Here is a 20,126-nt window from a genome sequence, read left to right as displayed (position 1 = left end):
AAAATAAAACTAGATAGTTTAGTTGATGTTATCTGAAATTGCTCAAATTAAAAGTTAGCTAATGGTGAAAAACAGAGGCATTTCTCTTAACACAAGGAAGATGCCCAGTGTCCCCATGATTTTTACCACTCAGAATGTACTAGCTATGTAATTACACAAAAGAATGAAATAAGAAAATATGTAGATGTGGAGAAGGCAGAATTTGTGTTGTCATGTGATTGTATTCTTAGGAAGATTCAAAAGAAACTGAAAGGCTATAAGCAAAATAAAATGGTTTATAAAAATTAATAAATAATCACCACTAGCTGCCCCCATCTCAAACAATAATTAGAAAATATAAATGAAAGAGTCCATTCATAACTTTTAAAAATCCCTAAAAATAAAACTAATAAAGAATGTACAAAGCTTATGGAAATAAAACTAGGTAACTTTACAGAAGCTGTTAAAATTGGATTGGTTAATGTAAAGATGTATTATGTAAAGTTATAATCGATGAAAAGACAACACCAACTTTAAAATGGAACTTATTGTATGTGTGTACATAACTTTATCTATATATATAAAAGCCTAATCGACCGTTATGACCGGACGACCGGCCAGTGACGCTCACTGACCATCAGGGGGCAGATGCTCAATTAAGGAGCTGCCTTATGGTGGTCAGTGTGCTCCCACAGCCAACATCCTGCCCGGCCAGCCCCTAACAGCCCTGATTGCCAGCCAGGCCGAGGGAACCCACCTATGCATGAATTCGTGCACTGGGCCTCTAGTATATATAAATTTATTTTAAATAAGTGGGTATAGTTTGAATTATTAAAAAATGGTGCTGGGCCCAACCAGTGTGGCTCAGTGGTTGAGCATTGACCTAGGAACCAGGAGGTCACAGTTTGATTCCTGGTCAGGGACCATGCCTGTGTTGCAGACTCAATCTCTAGTAGAGAGCATGCAGGAGGCAGCTGATCCATGATTCTCTCTCATATTGATGTTTCTATGTCTTTCTCCATCTCTGAAATCAATACAAAATATATTTTTAAAAAAATGGTATTGGGACAATTTATAAATTTTAATAAATTTGCAATGTACTTAATACATTTAATATTTAATACATTTTTAATTTATTAAAAAGCAATAACCTTATGTCATGTCATATGAGAAAACAAATCCCAGAAATGGAGAGAGTGACCAAACGCTGTCCCCTGGCAGTTCTGCAAGACCTTCTGGTGCTTCAGTGACCTTTTCTGCCCTTACCTGTCCCATCAAAAATCACCTGTTCATTGTCTCACTTCCTTTGATATTTCTAAGTGACTGCCAAGATAGAATGATAAACCAATTTATACTTAAATATGTTGATGAGCAACAATGGCAGAATATTTACTATTTTAGCAGTCTTCTGGAGACATGTTGCCTCATCCCAAATGAGTAATGTTAAGTATAAGCGATTCAGTACCTGGCAAGCCAGAAGGAGAAAGATCTGTGGGCAGACAGGAATAGCCAACTGCTCTTATTAAAGGCACATAGTCTTACTTATACTAATAGGTTAGTGTAACTCACAAGATGAATAGAACTTTTATTTTATTAATTTTGCAATTTTTTTTGCAGTGTTATGGGGGGGGAGCCAAGAAAACCACTTTACCTATTAACTGCAGGTAATAATATTACACAAGTAATACTTTTTAAAGAATAAGGACTTCATGATATATCAAAGTGTGTTTGGAGGTAGAATATTTCTTCCCCCAGACAGAGGATCTTTAGGAAGGAGACGAGTGTTATCCATACCTTATCATTAGAACCAACCGATGTTTACTAAGTGCACACACTGTGCTAGGCACTTTGCCATAACTTCTCCTCTGCCTAATGGTTTACGCTTCTTACCCTTGCCAAGTACTGATTTTCCAAATGTGTTATCCTTTGATAAGGATTATTGGTTAATGTGACATTCTACAAATCTTGCCAAAACAATCAGATTTCTCATTTCTCTTGCCAATGTTGAAAATAGGATAGATGTATCAGGCATATATAAGTAGATTTATATCTTAGTTTTAGTTCTGATATAGATATTGAGTGAACCCATGAAACAAAATTACATGTGTGGCTGCAATAATTATTGAGAGATCAACCCATCCAGTGGTAACAAATGCTAGACATAAGCACAATATCACATTGTATGTGTGGAAAAAGTGGTGTTTACCCAGCCTCTCTTTGGTCAGACCAGTAATGCTGTTTTCCCCCCTTTTTTTGATTGTGGCTGGGTTTTCTTGGCTGTTTTCCCCCTTTAGCACAGAACTCTGAAGCCTCTTAGTGATCCAGCCGTACCAACCACAGTTTTCAAAGTCTATCATAACAGTCTGTGACAATAAAGAAAACATTAGTACAAATACAGTGTCCGATTTATAGAGCAATTCCTGTTTCCAGCTTTGGCAGCCTCTGTGGCCTCTGCCAGCCTGAGGAGCAGAGCAGAGAGCTCAGGCCTAGGAATAGTCACAACTGTAAATCTGCTTTGGCCAACCCCTGTACAGGAGTTGTTTTTTTTACTTAATATTTAAGAAATATGTACATTTGGGATTGATTATTAATTGTTTTTCTGAAAGAGCTGCACAATCAGAAATATTTAGAAATCGTGGAATGAAGCTACAGGCTCCATCAGGATGAGAACGACAGCTATTTTGCTCATATTGTATGAGTATATCACACCTAATTTAGTCTCAAGAATGAAGGAAATGAACAAATGAATATTTGATGACTTATTGAACTCTGTAAACTAATATTTTGAAATAAAAGCAGACATCAGCCAACTCATAAAGCCATTCGGAATGTTATAAACCTAGTTCTCATTTATTTGATGTCTTTTCAATGCTAGGATTGTTAATTATTAATATTATAACCTGAGGCAATAATGCAGGTTAATTTTTGTTACAAGTTATCTTCATCCTGATTTCCCCCTTTAGTCCCATTTTTCTCAGCTCTCTTCACCTCTCCACAGCCTACAAACTCTATAGAAGCTGGTCTGTAATGTGAACTAAAGACATGGCTCTGGCTCCTTTTATGAGTACAATTTTATAAAACTCTCCAGTTTCACTCCAGAATATGAAAGGCCTTTAACAACTACCAATAAGTTATCTTGTTTGTATATTCTTTTTTTAAAATTTTATTTATTTTATATATATATATTTTATTGATTTTTTACAGAGAGGAAGGGAGAGAGATAGAGAGTTAGAAACATCGATGAGAGAGAAACATTGATCAGCTGCCTCCTGCACATCACCCACTGGGGATGTGCCCGCAACCCAGGTACATGCCCTTGACTGGAATCGAACCTGGGACCCTTCAGTCCGCAGGCCGACGCTCTATCCACTGAGCCAAACCGGTTTCGGCCTGTATATTCTTATATTCTTGACTAACTGCAGTTGACCTTTGAACAACATGGGTTTGAACTAAGCAGATCACTTTAACATGAATATTTTTCTCTAGCTTACTTTTTTGGAAGAATATAATATATGATACATATAACATACAAAATGTGTTAATAGATTGTTTTTGTTATTAATAAGGTTTCCTATTAACAGTAGGCTATTACTAATTAAGATTTTGGGGAGTCAGCAGTTATATGTGCATTTTCAACTGTTCAGGGGCTGGTGCCCCAAACCCACACATTTTTGTGTGTGTCTGTTTATGTTAGTCATTTTTATTGAGGAAGACTTTGATTTTTTAAATTTAAATTCTTTATTGTTTAAAGTATTACATGAGTCTCCTTTTCCTCCCATTGACCTCTCCCCGGCTGTGCCCCCCCCCCGGCCCCCCCCCCCCCCCAAGGACATCCCCCCCCCCCCCCCAACTACTGTCTGTGCCCTTTGGTTATGCTCATGTGCGTGCATACAAGAACTTTGGTTGATCTCTTACCCCTTTACCCCCTTGCCTTCCCTCATAGGTTGGACAGTCTGTCCCAAACACACACATTTTTAAGGATCAACTGAATTTCCTGGAGTCAGTGAATCTCTGAGCCTCCAAATACCTACTGGAAAATGGGGAGTAAGACCAGAGAGCCATCATTATTGAAAAATGTATTCTTACTTGAAATTCTTTTTATTTCCTTGAGATCAGTACATACTTAACCTCATCTCCTGCAGGATTCACAATGTAAATGCAAAATATTCCCTGATATTAAGAACTGTGTACCCAAAAATTAACAAGCTTTGATCTCAATGAAATATTCACTGTTATTTGGAATAATCTATGCTGCTGTAACAGAGACCCATCATTCAGTGAACTAAATAAAATGCAAGTTTTCTCTTGCATGCAATAGTCTAGAGGTGAGCAGTTCAGGGCTGGTGGGAAGGCTCCTCCATCCTCAACAGGTGCCTTCTATCTCTAGGACCAAGCTAGCTTCTTTATTTGTTGTTGTTTCCAGACAGAGGAAAAGGAAGAAGAAAAACTGAGGCCACTACCTGGGAAATGACACATCCTCACCTCTAGCAGTATACAATTGGTGGAACTTATGCATAAGACCACTTCTTGCTGCCAGGCCAGTGTTGCTCAGTGGTTGAGCATTGACCTACGAACCAGGAGGTCACAGTTAGATTCCCAGTAAGGGCACATGCTCCAGCTGTAGGCTTGATCCCCAATGGGGGTGAGCAGGAGACAGCTAATCAATGATTATCTCTCATCATTGATGTTTCTATCTCTCCCTCTCCCTTCCTCTCTCTGAAATCAATAAAAACATTTCTTTAAAGACCAACCTCTCTACCAGGGCGACTGCACAGTGTTGTTTCAAGCTGAGTGGCCATTGCCCACCAAAGCTTGAGGAAGGGGATTGCCTATAACTAATTAGAATAGGAGAGAATGGATTCTAGGGACAATGATAGTTACTGATATTCACTAAACCTTATGTGAGCAAGGAAGTGGGCTTACTATATGAGCAAGAGTTAATTAACTCTGTGAATACACAAATCCATGAAAAATTTGAATGGTCAAGATTTTATTTTCTAAAGTTTAAAATACTTTATAATTATTTAGTTTGCAGGAAAGAGAGAAATTTAAAAGTAAATTTAACATCTTTTTGAGAAATTTCTGAAAGTCTGTTTAGGCATATGCCTCTGTGATCTTTGAATAAACCTTGATCATCATCTGCAGTTGGTAGTAGGTTTTGTAGATTCAAGAACATTAATTTAAAATCAGAAAGTTCATCAGAAAGAGTGTTTGTTTTTTCGATATGTAAAGCTGATCCCTTAGAATTCCATTGTCAATTATTATAAGAAGCCTATTTCCATTTTTTTAAACTAAAGTACATAAGAAATAAATTAGAATTTGAGTAGATGTTAGCTGCTTATAATTGGAATTGTTATATAGATATTATTTTATGTTTGCTTTTTAGTTAAACACACACACACACACACACACACACACACACACACACACACACACACCAAAACAAGGGGAAAAAAATTAAACTCCATTCATTATTTCTTTGCCTTTGTATATAAGAATATGTGTCCCAAGAAAGTTTCTTGTAAACCCACAAGGAAACTTGGGGTTTGGGGCACTGTTGTTCCCAAATCAAGATGTTAGTCATGCAGTGGTTTTCCAATGGGATTTCATCGCTGTTTGCCATAATAGTTTTGGGAATTGCAATTCAATCAAATCCAGTCATGTCTAGCATTTATAAAAGCTATCTTTATGGGAAAGCTGAAGTAAGACCCATAGAATTTTCCTACAACTTTAAGGCCATTGTCTGCTTTTGTGCAACCAGGGGCTATTGACTGTGATGTGCTCAATCTCAGGGCAGACTTGGGGCAGAAGATAGGATGGTTTGCAAGAGGGAAATAACCTGTGGGTGGTGTCATCAGCATTGGGCTTATCTTCATGCTAGAAGTATCCCGGCATGGTTAGAAAGCTATTGTGATTTGACATGTTTTAAAAAACGGAGAAGAGGAAGGACATGCCTGAAAGAGGGGCATCTAATTGTGTGGCATGGGATCTCGAGCTAAGATGTCGGAAGTGAACAAAACAGAGGGTCCTGGGTTTGGGAGGACGGTGGTAAAGGACAGACTGGATTACTCCACCCGGAGTGGCTGACCCCCGGAGAAGTGCAGTCTGTGGAACTGTAGAGAAGGGTGCCCTAGAGCAGTCTTTCCCAAACCTATTGCTCTTAACCACTTGGGGCCCTTGTTTAAAACAACAAAAAAATCAATAAGAGGCTCCCAGATCTTTCACAAAGACTCTGATTTGATCGTTCAGGACTAGAGTCTAAGATTTTGGAAATCCTCTCCTAATAGGGCTGGGCTGTCTTTGAAGGAGGGCTGTATATAGCGCCTGGGACTAAGAAGGTATTGTGAGCATCCTAAGAGGTGAGAGCTGCTGGAGGACAGGACAGCCATTGGTGAATGGAGTGACTGTATGTGAGAAGTAGGGTCAGGCCTGCGTGGTGTAAAAAGGTGGGCCTTGGAAATGGCAGAGAGCAGTCTGTATCTGACATGACCAGACAACACATGTTTGCTTGAACTTCTTGAGGTTCAAGGTCTGGGAGAGTTCCATTTGTGCTCAGTGGCCCCACCAAAGTGAAGTGCCCGAAGCTCCCTAACCTGGCTGTGCCCGGTCCTTCTGCCTTCCTGCTGTGACTCGTGAAACACAGCATCCTGAGCGCCCCACAGACTCCTGGCCCCTCACTGCCTCCAGTAGACTTTGTGGAATGAATGGATGAATGAGTGATGCGTCCTTTTGATGCCATTCCAGACCATTCTTTGTGTAGTCAGTTTTCTACTTGTCTTTCAAAATTCAGTTCAGGCATTACTTCTGAAGGAGGTCCACACTGAGGCCCAGCTGCCCATCTTTAGGGTTAGGAACCCCTCTTATGCATGCCAGGGCTTCTTGCGTTCACCCTGTCATTGCATCAATTGTGCGAGTCTGGCATTGGTCTGGCTCACTCACGTGTGAGCTTTTCAAGGACATGGACTGTATGATGTTTAGGTTCTCTCCTCAGTGAGGCTTAATGAAAGTGTAAAGATCCCGTTTAATGAATAAGCGAGTGATCTCTGCCCATCCCTATTTTTTGGTCATCAAATGGCAGGCTGTGTAATATTGCTAGCAGCTCTCCATGTAAGATTCGTTCGGGCGAGATAGAGGCCACTCCCAAACATGGTGTTTTTCCTGCCTCTTCAAGAGGGGAGTTTCTTCCCTCTTTGGAGCATGAACACCTTAGGAACCTCGAGGCTAGAGGCCCTTGGCTGGCCCTCTGCCCCTTTCCTTCCTGGCCTCATCTGTCCACAGTGGCTGGCCTGGCACCTCTGCTCCTCTTGGGGTCTCATCCTAGCAGTCAGGAACACTGGGGTGGATGTGTGAGGGTCGGCCTTCTTCAGAGGAGACGAGGTTCTGTGTATGTCAGGAGGCAAGATTATGTTTAACGAGGAGAAGAAAGCAGAGCCGTGGTAAATCGCACAGTTAGCCCAAGATGCGCCACTGCAGTTACTCTGCCAAACCCTTGCATTACACTTTTTAAACAAGTACCATAGCACAAGACATGTTAAAATCGGGCTGTTTATGAAGACTAATATTGCTGTCCTAAGGCTGCTTCATGAAAACCCAAGGGGACCTTTAACTGTGGCAGAAGCTTCCTCATTTAAACCATGACGGTTAAACAATAAAAACTAATTTTCTGTTCCCAGTACAGCCATCACGCTGCCAGGAAAGCATCTCTCTGCTTTAGGGAAACAAGGGCACTCTCTTCTTCAGCCCTTTGGTGGGGAGAGTGCGTTATCTGTCTGCAAAGACGTGTCTTTTCCAATCAGCAGACTCTTCCGAGAGCAATGAGCCCCTGGTGGCCGTGCTGGGGGTGGGAGGAGGAGGCCAGTCCACATTGGGTCAAGCTCTTCACTGAGGATTTTGAGAGATGGTCCTGGGATGGCGGCAGCTGGTTCAGTTAGGAGGTGAAGAGATTAGGAGGTTAAAAGGGGGTACTTGAGTGGGAGGGAGGTAGAATGCACATTTAGAGACTTTGTCTTTGAGAGAATGTTTTGCATCAGTAATTTCTAGTAAGACAAAGTATTCAAGGATCAAAATGCAAAGTTACCAATTTTAGTAGAGATGGCTCTTACCTTCAGGATTAGAAGGCGGTGCTCTGTCTCCTCTCTCCTCTCCCCTGCTTCCTGCTGGGACGCTGGTGAGGAGCTGCCCCCCTCTGCCCAGTGCTCCTGTCCCCTCCTGTCCTGGGACCCTGCAGGGCTCTGCTCCAGGGGACCCGGGCTGACGACAGCCTTCACTAGACCAGTCATGATAGACACCTAAGTCCAAGTCGTGTTCTATCTTACTTTGCTTTGAGGTATTTTTTGAATGGTCCCCATTGACTCTTCATATGGAACTGGGGGGTCTCTATCCAGGCGCAGATAGGATGTCCCCCACGTTCTGTGGATTTGAAGGTCCGTGTGAGCTTTAGGGGTGGAGGAAAGTCAGAGGCTGAGACAGCGATGCTAATCCTGTCTCTTCAGTTGCTGCACAGCACCTGGTGGGCATGTTTTCTGTGCCTTGTAAACCAAGAACGCCATGGAAATAAAACCTTTACAATTAAACACGAGCTGCCTGAGGGAGCAGCTGTACACAAAAATCTGCACGACCCCGAGGGCAGGATGCTTGCAGGGAAAACTGACCGCAAGTAGTTCCGTGTGGCTGGCACCTTTGGTGTTGGTGTTCAGGGGTATCTTTAGGGCGGTGGGGCTTGGGGGCACAGGGGAATAGTGGGAGAGCCTGGAGCAGTAGTTGTGTGAGGCCTGTTAAACAAAACACCAAAATCAAAGAAAAAAATTAACTAGACACCAGCAGCGTGGCCGGGTGGGAGAGACACGGCGTGCATCCTCTCGGGGTTTGCAAACATCTCTACCCATCAGGTACAGGAGGGGAGAAAGATGTGAGCCCCCGAGAGCTGACATTAGCTGTAGGCAACGGGGCGGCGGGAGAAGGTGAAGCGGGCAGCTCTGGGACAGGCAGAGCTCACCGGGAACGATGCTCCCCGTGGATGGGCTGTGGGCAGCGGGGAGCCCGAGTGTGACAAGAAGCGGAGGCTCCTGGAGTTGGATGGTGCCTGGCTTAGCGATCTATGGAAATAGCCACCTGGACAGTAGCCTGAAGTTCCCACAGACAGATAGGAATGTGAGCAGTCTTTTGTCTGAGCTGGTGCACAGCTATTAACAAGGCTAACCGTTCTGTCTCTTGTACTCTCTGGTGCTGTAATTTTCATTTCCGTCTCAGAATGCTCTCCCCTCTGGGCCTTGCCCCCCCGGTAAGGAATGTGGGCTTGTTCTGGAAGCCCCTGGGCAGCCACTGGAGGGTTCTGAGAGAGAAGGAGTGCTCCTGTGTGGGACTCTCTCGTTGTGAGGAGAGCAGGCCAGGAGAGGCGGTGGAAGGCCTTCCTGCAATCCCAATGAGAAACGCTGGAAGCTTGAAGGAAGGCAGTGGTCCTCCCGCTGGAGAGGAGGTCATGGGTTTCTGAGTAATTTACAAGGGGGACGTCTGCAGGACTTCTTCGCAGGAATAGAAAACTGGCTACTCATTTTCAGAAAGTACCCATGTGTGGCATTCATGTGCTAACGTGGCTGACGAATGCACTAATGTATCAAGTTGGAGAAGAATGACATGAAGGTTATCATTAAGATGTTAAAATAAATGCATTACATATGTTAACAAGTGTATGAACCCTGTGTTGTATCTGTCAGACGGGGTGTTACATCCTTGTTCAACCAGCCAGCTGTCCCTGCAGCAGCTGCTGGAATTGTGGAGGGAGGCAGCCGCCTGAGACCCTGGCTACGAGCTGTGCCAGTGGTTTCCGAAGCATCTGGTGTACAGATTCCTTCTTCTGTGCTCAGATCGCCAGGTACCGCCCGGATCACACAATGTACATTCCAATGCACAGGGGGGATTTCCAGCCTGATAAACCCAGACTCTGGCAATTTCACCTTTTCAGGGAATCTTTACAGCTGGGGATGTCCTCAGTGGGAACTTAAAACTCTATTTATATTATTTTGTAAGGCAAAAAACCCCCACTGCAGTCAAACAAACTTAAGCCCAATTTAATAGCATCACTCCTGAATTGGAATGTTACCGAAGTCTTGTTTGGGGCAGTCACCAGCAGAGTTTGCAGAGGCAGGCTTAGCTACCATTTGTGGAGAATGTTAAAATTCCCTGGAGCAAAATTCCCAAAACTGCTCAAAGGAGTTGAAAATACTCCTAGGTGTTTATGTTTATTCTTATCCAGGACAATCTCTCCTAAGTGGCCCAGACTTATTGAGTTTGAGCCAGTTCTGGGATGTCTGTCTCCTCCTATGTTTGGCAAAAGATCCTAAAACCCTTAAAAAGAGGAACATCAGCCTGGCTGGTCCCAAAAGACTGCAGACATGGTCTGTACTCTTCATTTCCCCTGTCATGCCGCTGGGAATTGCACTTCTTGGAGGTTGAGTTCAGGAGAAGTTGAAGGACAGCAGTGTTAGAGACCACAGTTACACAATCACATCGATCCTTTGTGTACTTTCTTTCCTGGAGGCGACATTGTGAAATCCCAACATTTTTCTGTGAGTGAAATAAAAGTTGAGATTAAAAAAAAAATCATTATCCTTTGTTTTCCTGTCTGCTCAAACGTACTCCGACAGCAAAGATGAAAAGTGAATGCAGTCTAAATAGGAAAATACCGCAATGAGAAGATTTAAAAAAATGTTGTGAAATTTCCTCATTTCTATTGTTTTTAGACGTTGGAGTGGGGGCGGAGGGCAGTTTCAAATCTGTGAAGCCTGGCGGTGGCTCCTCAGGCTTGTCAATGTTGGACAGCGTCCACTAGGTGGCAGTGTGCTAGAAGATTTCTTTTATCCTCGACTTGGCAGAGATTTCCTTGGATGCTGACCAGTGGTTTAGTTTTCCTTTTTGTCCTGTTTTGAAGGGTGAAATGAAGCTATCACGATTTAGGCCCAAATTATGCTTATCTAAAATTACTTAAATTCTCTGAAAAGCCTACTTGTTACAGTGTGACCATAAATACATTCATTCATTCATGTGAATTTTCTTAGCAACTTACAGGTATTGTCATGAGTACTTTATAGAACCCAGAGGGAATTCCTTTTGTCCCTTGCATGTAACAGATACTAAACACGCTGTATTCTGAGAAGGCAGATCTGTGGTCTTCCCGGGAGTAGGACACTGGGTTCTCGTTAGTGGCTCTTAGCCAAGAGAAGAATGCAGGGCAGGCCTTCTGCCCAGCTTCCTCACCCTGGAGACTGCTTCTCATTTCTGCTGGAAGCTGTTTGCTGGGAGGTGTGTCCAAGCTATCCACACTTCTCTGCAAATCTCTGGGCATTTTGATAGTGTAGACAACATATACTTGCATTGGATGTTTATCCAGAGGGCTTTTAAAAATTCATGTACAACTGGATTTAAAATAAGATAAAAATGCTTTCTAAAAAGATCTCTTGCATTTGAATAATTTGTTCAGAGGAGAGGAATTAGGATGTTCTTTGTAGTGTTTTTCCCAAATTAGATCAGAACTTTCTGAATTTAAAGTAACCAGAAACAATGCTTGAATGATAAGATTGGGGACTAAAGAACTCTGCAAATTTTAAAACATTCCAATTGATTTGACAGACGTAGAGGAACAATGTGGATGAAAATGAATGTAAATTCAAAGCTTAAGAAGTAAATGGAATTGTCAGAGTGAATTTGGATAGTGCTTCAGAAGGAGTTCCTATGATCTTGAAAATGAAAAATATTAATTAGGAGGGAATTTGAGAAAGATCCATGCTTGGGTGTACATAGCAAAGTATCTGACTGGGGGAGAAATGGCTTCTGCTCTGTGCAGTGGACTTGGACAGGATGCCCCCTCATGCCCAGGACCTGCATGGCTTAGTTTGGGGGGTTCACCAGACGAGCCCTGAACATGGCTCAGCCACCTCTAAGCCCATTGTTTTCCAAAGCCCCTGGGGATTCTGAGGCCATATTTCCTGATGTGAAGGCCCCTTTTTGTCAGATCCCCAGTCAAGCTGTGCCTCCTCTCCGAGTCATTACTTCAGGGAAGGAACCACCCTCTTGACATGTGTGGGGAAGGAAAAAAAATGATTTTTTCCCCTCTACCCTCCTCAGTTCTCCAGTTGGAGCCCTGTAACTTAGACTGACAAAAGACAGATGAGCAAGAGAAAAGTATGCAAATTTACATGTTTTATGTGACATGGGGAACTTCATAAGGAAATGAAGACCTGAAGAAATGGTTAACCTGAATGCTTATACTAGGTTTGGTGAAGAGTGGAAAGGTGTGGGAAAATGTGATAGGACAAAAGGGCGTGAGGTAAGGGCAGTAAACTGGGGGGAACTTAGCAAGGCCTTCATTCTGGCTTTTCTCAGCATCCTTTGGGCTTAAAGATAAGGATGTTCCCTTCCTCCAGGTTTGGGGAGCATCTCTCACTTGAGGGTCTTATGACCTGCTTCAGGGAATAAGAAGAAGGGCAGGTAGTCAGTCCTTCCTGCATCAGATGTTTCTCAGATTCCTTCAGCTTAAAGTATTCAGTATGCCAAGGTATCATTTTTTTGGGGTAGTGTGTTCTGAAGCCCATTACTGGCCATTAATATCCCCCCCGCCACCAGCTTTCAGGAGTATGTTTGATGACTATATCTTAAAAATGGGTATGGGCTTTTAGCTCTAAAAAAGAGTCAGAAGGCCTGGGTTCAAGTCCCAATTGTATAAGGTGGGTTCTTATTCTCTCTCTGCCTTCTAAAAAATGAGGTTAGTGATAGTTACCCAGCCTCTGAATCAAATATGATAATGTAAGGGAAAACACTTTGCTGGCTATGAATGTAAGAGATGATTTAATTTTCAATATGTGGAATATATATAAATTGTGAGAGTATCATAAATCTATGACTAAATAGAGATGTCACCAAACAACTGTTCAAGGGAATCCTGAATTAGTAATAATGTTTCTCACTACCTGCTATATATTCGAATCAGCTGCGGAGTTTCTTTTACAAACGACTAAGTCAGTATCTAATTGAGTTAGACTGGCTGGGCTTGGGGCCAGGGCACCCTAAAAGTGTAGGCTTAGAAGAATGTTGTTTGTGGTTGTTATCTACACAGTCAAAGAACAATAATCTTAGGGTGCAAAAAGTTGGGAGGGGGTGAAGATACAAGAACAGATATTGAGAACACACTTTTTTTGTAGAATGAGGTTATAGACACATCATGTACCCCCTTTTCACATGGAAACTTCCCTGTAGCGTTTCAGAGAGAAATTGCAATCCCTGGATACCCACAACAGATATAACATGAAAGCAGCATTGCCTTATGAGTCTTCAGCTAGAATTTTAATTCATCCTTGGTTATGACACAGTTTCTTACTTTTTTTTATAGCACACATTGCAAGTGCTTCTGAACGGTGCTGGTTATTGAATTTTCTTGTAACAGAACAAATCTGTGACAGCTCTGACCTAGAAACCACTGATGAAATGGGCAGGAGAAGTTCATTCCCAGGTGGGAGAGAACAAATTTTCCCTGCCAACTAATCAGTGACTGGAGCCTGATGCTTCTTTAGCCTCCATCTCAAGCTTCGAGAAAATCTCAGATTGCCCGTCTCTGGTGTCTTTTGGGATGTGAGAGGGATTGCTGTCCTCAAATTGAGGCCCCAGGCCGGCAGCACCAGCTCACCTATTAGAAATGCAAATTCTCAGGCCCCACCCCAGACCTGGATCAGAGACTCTGTTTCAACATGACCTCTGAGAGACTGTGATGGATGCTCAAGTCTGAAAACTGAGCTCCCACAAAGGCTCTTTCCATGTTTTTCTCAACAACAAGTTGTATTTCTCAGTAGAAAAGCCTGAAACAGGAATTTGCAGACCATACTTGGCATTGCTTCCTCCTCTGCTCCTCCTTCCCTTGGATGACGAGGCACAGCAGGGCTACAGGGAAAATGAGGGGTAGACAATTTTAAATTACTCTGTCATCAAGGTTCCTATTCCAATGTTTTAAGAGATAGTAATCAGGTAAACATATATTGTATATATAAATGTATAAAGATATATTGTATTATAAATATATACCCATTATAAAAGTACAAGGATATATATTCATATATATATGTATATATATGTATATATATACATACACATATCTATATTTTACATAGGTATATAAAATTTATAAAGATGCATTGTGCATATATAACATCTTTGCTGTAAATGCAGCAGAGACCAAATCAGGAAATTCTATGTCAGGGTAGAACTGGATATCCAAAGGCCATGGTAAGAGATGGGAGATAGGAGGTCATCAGGGGGAAGAAATAAAACTTGGATGGAGTAGGGAGAAAAGCAATGCCTGGTAAGGGCCTCTACCCTGCACAACTCAAAAGGTGCTACGATTTGCCTAGAATTGCCTGCAGCTGTGCAGTGCAGTGCCCTGTGTCAAAGCAAGGACAGAAGGTGGCCCTGGATACACCCCTAAAGTTTCTTTCCATAAGACAGTCACACTGTGATTTCTTCAGGACTTTAGAACAGGTAACTGAAGATTGCTGTGCTGTCTCCTCTAAGGGTCTTTAAAAATTGAATAGATTCTCATCTCTCGTAGGGGTCCTAAAGGTAAAGAAAAGAATCAGTGTTGTCTTATCTCTAGAACACTCCCAACTGCTAACAGTTGAAGTTGTGTTGTTGGGTCTATGTATCTATCATCTATTTATCATCTTTTTCAAAGCGATTCTCTCCAGACACTCAAAGAACTTAAGCTCCATGGCCCATCCTTTAACCATCATGGAGGGGGATGCTTAGCACGCATGGTCATTCCAACAACAGAAATCAGGAATCTCTCCAGAGCAGTTCTGGTGTTTATACTCTGTTACGTGCCTACATGCATAACCTCAGTGACTCTTCACAATTGCCTTATGATAGAGTTGCCATTAATATCCTCAGTGTAATAGGCAGCTGATTCGAACTGAGCACGGATTTGAACTGAGGTCAAAGCCCAGGGTTTTATTCACTCCACCTATTTAATGGTAGCTAAGGTCTTGATTCAGGTGAGATGGAGTTACCTGTTGGGTCCTTCATTCACAGGACTCACATTGAGATATTCAATTACCTACACTCTTTATGGACTTGTGTTCTTTCCTTTTTTGAATCATGCTTCTAAACCTGTGTTTGAAGCATTATTTAAGTTAATTATTGGTACTCCAAAAGCTCTTAGACTTCCAAGTAGTACTTTAAACATTGTGACTTTTTAAAATAAAATACTAACCACTGGTAGCTAGGCATCATTCTGTTTCCTGTAGTGTTATGACAGAAATTCACTAATGAAATAGACGTAAAAAGAACCTCCCTAAAATTTAAGACTGTTCTGTATTCTGTGGTAATTGTTATTTTCCTAGTTAACTTCATCCCCATCTGTGTAACTGTTACAAATTTTTAATTATGTTCAATTATTTTATGTTTTATAATTTACATTGTCTTTTATTTCTTCTTATTGTCCAAAGTATTTTGTTAGATAGTAAGTATGCAGTCTACTTTTTAAGCACTTCAACATAATTTTTTGGAGTGTACTTCCCTTGATAGCTACCTAGAATAACAAAGAATTTTACTCCCTGTGTACTTCTGGCATATTTTAAAGGAAAGAGAATTCATTTATGGTATGTCCAATAGTCCTAAATTCTTACTGCTTTACCGAAAGAATGTGTAAATAAGACTCTTTCTTTTTATTTCAGGAATTACAGCATATTGTTAGATCTCAACACATCAGAGCAGAAAAACGTAAGTTTGGATCTGTATGAATACTTGAAATTCCATAAGGTCACTTGTCTTTGGGCTAATATGATTTCTCTCATATCCAGCTACGGTGGAAGGTTCATGGTTAGATCTGGCCAGGAGGAGCAAGCCTGATACTCAACCTTATGCTCATCTCACTATTAATGCCACTGACATCCCATCAGGTAAGTTTCATTTGTATCCAGCTTGCAAAATATTTCAAGAGTCATTTATCAGCCCATTTGAATACTCAAACCTATTATTAACCTTATTACCAAATTTTTGAGAGCCCTTAACTTCTAGATCAGAAGAAAGACACTTAGTCTTCAATTGGTGATCCACACTGTGGAAACAGTGATTGGCAAGCATGTCAGAATGGATATTATTACTATATTAATTTTCAGATCATCGAGTGGTTTATTTTAAACTAGAGGCCCAGTTCATGAAATTCATACATGGGGGTGGGGGGTTCCTCAGCCTGGCCTGCATACTCTCGCAATCCGGGACCCCTCAGGGGATGTCGGGCCTAAACTGGCAGCCGGACATCCCTCTCGCAATCTGGGATGCCGCATGCACCAGTGACCATACTTTTCATACAGGTGAAAGGCATCTTGCTGTTGTAAGGGAAGCTACATATTTTTGCCCTGATTATAAAAAGTAGTACATAACATGATCCTTCTGAGGCAGTAGTACCATGTTCCCCATCTTATGGGTGGAAAAACTGAAGCAGAGAGAAGTTAAGTAATTGGCTTTGTCACACAGTTATAAGTGTCAGAATCAGGGCTGGTCACAAAATGTGCAAGCCAGAGTCCATGCATATCATTGCTGCATCATCTTCTTTTTTTCAGTGTTAGAATAGTCTTGTCAGGTTTAAATTTTGAAATCTAAGAGACTGTTCCCAATATATAGGGTAGGGTCCCTAAGCCTGGCCAGCGATCAGGGCCATCTGTGGGGTGACTAGCATGCGGGGCGATCGGGGGGAGGGGGGGTGCCCTGCTGGCACCCACCTTGGCTGATGGCCTGGTGCTGCCCGTTCCCCGCCCCCCTCACCCCCTGCCGCCACCTCCAGTCGCCTCCCTCTGGGAGGGGGTGCAGATGCTCAATGCAGGAGCTGCCCCCGGTGGTCAGTGCATGTCATAGCGACTGGTTGTTCTGCAGGTCATTCTGCTGTTGGGTCGATTTGCATATTAGGGTTTTATTATCTAGGATGATTGCCAATTAAATTGCATAACTGGGAAGGACAATCCCTTATTATGCTCATCTATATTTACCCAAGCTAAAGTTGACACATCCCCAGTGCTTACCTGTGAGGTACATGAATTTATCCAGTAGTCATATACTCAGCCATCTCCTGCAGAATTCCAGCTAGATGCTTGACAGAGTGATAGTTAAGAGGCAGTAGCCCTCTTTGAAATGAAACATACTTCTCTTCTTCAGCAGGTTATCACTTTCTCAGGAGTGGGGTGTGTGTGGGGGGAATTTAGCTCAATAAACTGGAGACTTGGTTATCTTTTGGAAATGAGGAAAGTCAGAACTCTGGGCCTACATCAACCTGAATGCCCAGCTATTTCATCATAAAATCCCCACTGCTTACTCCATCTTGGGATATTCGAGCACCAAAAATATTACAAGGAACATTATGATCGAGTGACAATTGAACATTATTGTTGTTTTTATTATTATGTCATTTATTCAACATACTATGTATTAGGCATTTCACTCTGAATTCCTGTCTCTCATCGTTACTACAACCCTACAAGGTAGTGATTATTTCAGATTGGCAGACAGGGAAGCTGAGGTCTCACATAGTTACCTGCTCAAGGTCACGGTGATGGCAGGATTAGAAGTTGAATTCCACTCTAGTTGATTCCCAAGTTTATGCTTTTTACATGATAGGTTGTTATCTAAGTACCTTGTTGCCAATTGGATTAGTCAGAGGGAGAGAAATTCATGTTCCTCTTTTTTTGTAAGATATGGATTTGATAGGCAGGGGCTCTAACGTCTGACTGCCTGGGTTCCTGGCCCCACTGTACTGTTTACAGGCTGTGTGACTTTGTGCAGATTATTGGCATAATTTGTGCCTCAGCTTCTTCACTGGGATGGTGGTAGTATCTACCTCATGGGGAGCTATGAATACTTAATGAGGAATGCAGTAACATTCCTTTATGGAAGCTGACATTTAGTAAGTACCCAGTGAACACAATTTGTTATTGTTATTTGATTTTAATTAAATAATTATACATATTCCACTTTGTTGTAAAAATGATTTAAGGCAGATATTTCTTGGAGTTAAAAAAAATAATCAGGTTTTAGTAAACAATTCTGAAGCCACTATCATCATAGCATAAGCCATGGAGGGATTTTTCCTGACTGCAGACATAGAAAGTGAGAAACCAACTCTTTAGATTTTAGATGATTTTCCTAAACTATCTATCTTGTCCCAGATACTTGCTTCATAAACAAATTTTCTTTCTGTGTGTGTATGTGTGCCTTACGGTGTAGCTACACCAACCTTCTGAGTGTAAAACTATTTTGCATGTTAGCAAAGGCAATCAAATTAATACTTGATGTATCAGCTGTGTGTGCTATGGATGTACTCTGCATTTATCTCTTCAGTTCATTTCAAAGAGCATGTGAAAAAATATTGCATTAAACTGTGCCAGAGTCTGTTTGCCAAGAACAAGCATGCTGCAGTTTCAAAGCTCTCTCTCCAGGCACCTAGAATCAAATCATTGCCAAAAAACAAGGCAAAATTTCTGGTTACTTTCCAATGGCTATTAAATTTGAGACTGAGTGATATGAATTAGTCTATGCTTCTGTTTAAGAAGATAGAATTTGCTCCTCTGGCTGGGCCAATAAGCCCTTGAGTCCATCTATCTCCCAGTTTTGGCCAGTGCTAGATGCTTCACAAGAAGATGGCTTTAATTTTTCAAGTTCATTTTGGGCCTCTGCTTCATACTTATTTACACATAAGAAAAATCAGAACCTGCCTTATATTGACTGTTAGCTTATGTATTGGCAAAGCTTCTTGAATAAAATACATCGGGAAGTATTTTGGGAGGCCAGAAAAGTGGCTTTCTTTAGGGCTAAATATCTGTAGCTATCTCTTCTCCAACATCTAACAGCAGTGACCATGGAGACTGGGGGAGGGAGCTGGGATAAGAGGCCATCAGCATGCTTCATTAAGGATGGGAACCCAGATCTGCCAGGAGAGGCCTTCACCCTGATCACAGCGTAATCTCATCCTGCTTCCCACTATTATCTGTTCAGGAGTCCTTTCTCCTCAGTTTACTGTGTGTATTCCGTCCTCTGCTCGGACAGTTCCCCTCAGGGGCAGTACCCTCCCTTTCCTCAGCCCACCTCTCTTTGATCCAAGTCCTCCTGTCCTCTGGCTCCTTTGTTTCCTCACTGGGCTGAGCTCTCCTGCTGCCACTGATTTCTGAGCTTTCACTGTCAATTGCTCTAACTGAACTTCAACCATGTGCTATGTGACATGCAGAAATGAAAATGTCCTGTTTTTCGTTGTGTATGCCCATTTCTCATTTTCTCTACTACTTGTGTGGTTAGTGCCTTGAAGGTACACTGCCTTATATAATTCTCAATTGTGGACAGAGGGAATGCCCATAAAAAGCACAATGGTCATTTATTGAATGACTGATCAACTAAATTGATCAGTGAATGGATGAATAAGTGGATAAAAACAGAGATATGCTTTGTAGGAAATGACTCACCTCCCACCTGGTTTTAGCTAATAGTGGGAGTGGTATGTAGTCAAGGGTCCTGTGTTCTCCCCTCTCTAATTCATATTCCTTCCTTGCCGTCCCAAGCCATGTCTCTGAGCCTTTGGTTTAACACCAGCTGCTCTACCCCATTGAGAGGGTAGACTTCACCTTTGTCATTCTGCTCCTCTCTAACAGCAATCATAGGAGATAAATTATAAGACAAATAATTGATTGTATAAGTATTGAATTCGGAAGTAGTGTAAGAAGAAGGAAACGCAATAATTTGAGATGGGAAACGTCTTGAATTTTCTTAGCTTTGTCAATGGGTCGTGTAGCTCTATATCAGTCTGGTGGAATTACTTGCTAGTTTTTATGAGGATACGATGAATAATCTTGTAGTCTCATCTTGACTCACTTGGGACCATGGGATGATGTTTACATCTGGGATGTTTTAACCTAGGATGACCTGAGGCAGGACCTCCAATGAAAAAGGACTTGTGCTGTGGTGGGTCCTGGAGGTAGCTGTGCCTGTAAGGTCTTGTAAGGCTTGTTCTAATGCCCTCCCGTGGATGAAATGTGGATTTCAGTAAATATATTGTCCTGGGACAGAAGGATTGGAGCCATTGGCTTTCACTCCACAGGCCTAAAGATGAGTTGCTTCACTGTAGCTTG

The 20,126-nt window shown here is 41.9% G+C and overlaps 1 protein-coding gene across 1 annotated transcript in view; it reads left to right on the top strand.

Moving 5' to 3' along the window:
• Nucleotides 1–20,126, top strand: part of TNFSF11 (tumor necrosis factor (ligand) superfamily, member 11) — a 31,352-nt gene that overhangs the window by 8,584 nt on the left and 2,642 nt on the right. The window contains exons 3-4 of the mRNA XM_005859932.2: nt 15,693–15,738; nt 15,819–15,917. Of these exons, the coding sequence (XP_005859994.1) occupies nt 15,693–15,738; nt 15,819–15,917 (145 nt within the window). The remainder of the gene's footprint in view (nt 1–15,692; nt 15,739–15,818; nt 15,918–20,126) is intronic.

This window comes from Myotis brandtii, unplaced genomic scaffold (genome assembly GCF_000412655.1).
Source record: "Myotis brandtii unplaced genomic scaffold, ASM41265v1 scaffold1307, whole genome shotgun sequence".
NCBI lineage: Eukaryota > Metazoa > Chordata > Mammalia > Chiroptera > Vespertilionidae > Myotis > Myotis brandtii.
This window is presented reverse-complemented; position numbering and strand designations above follow the sequence as displayed.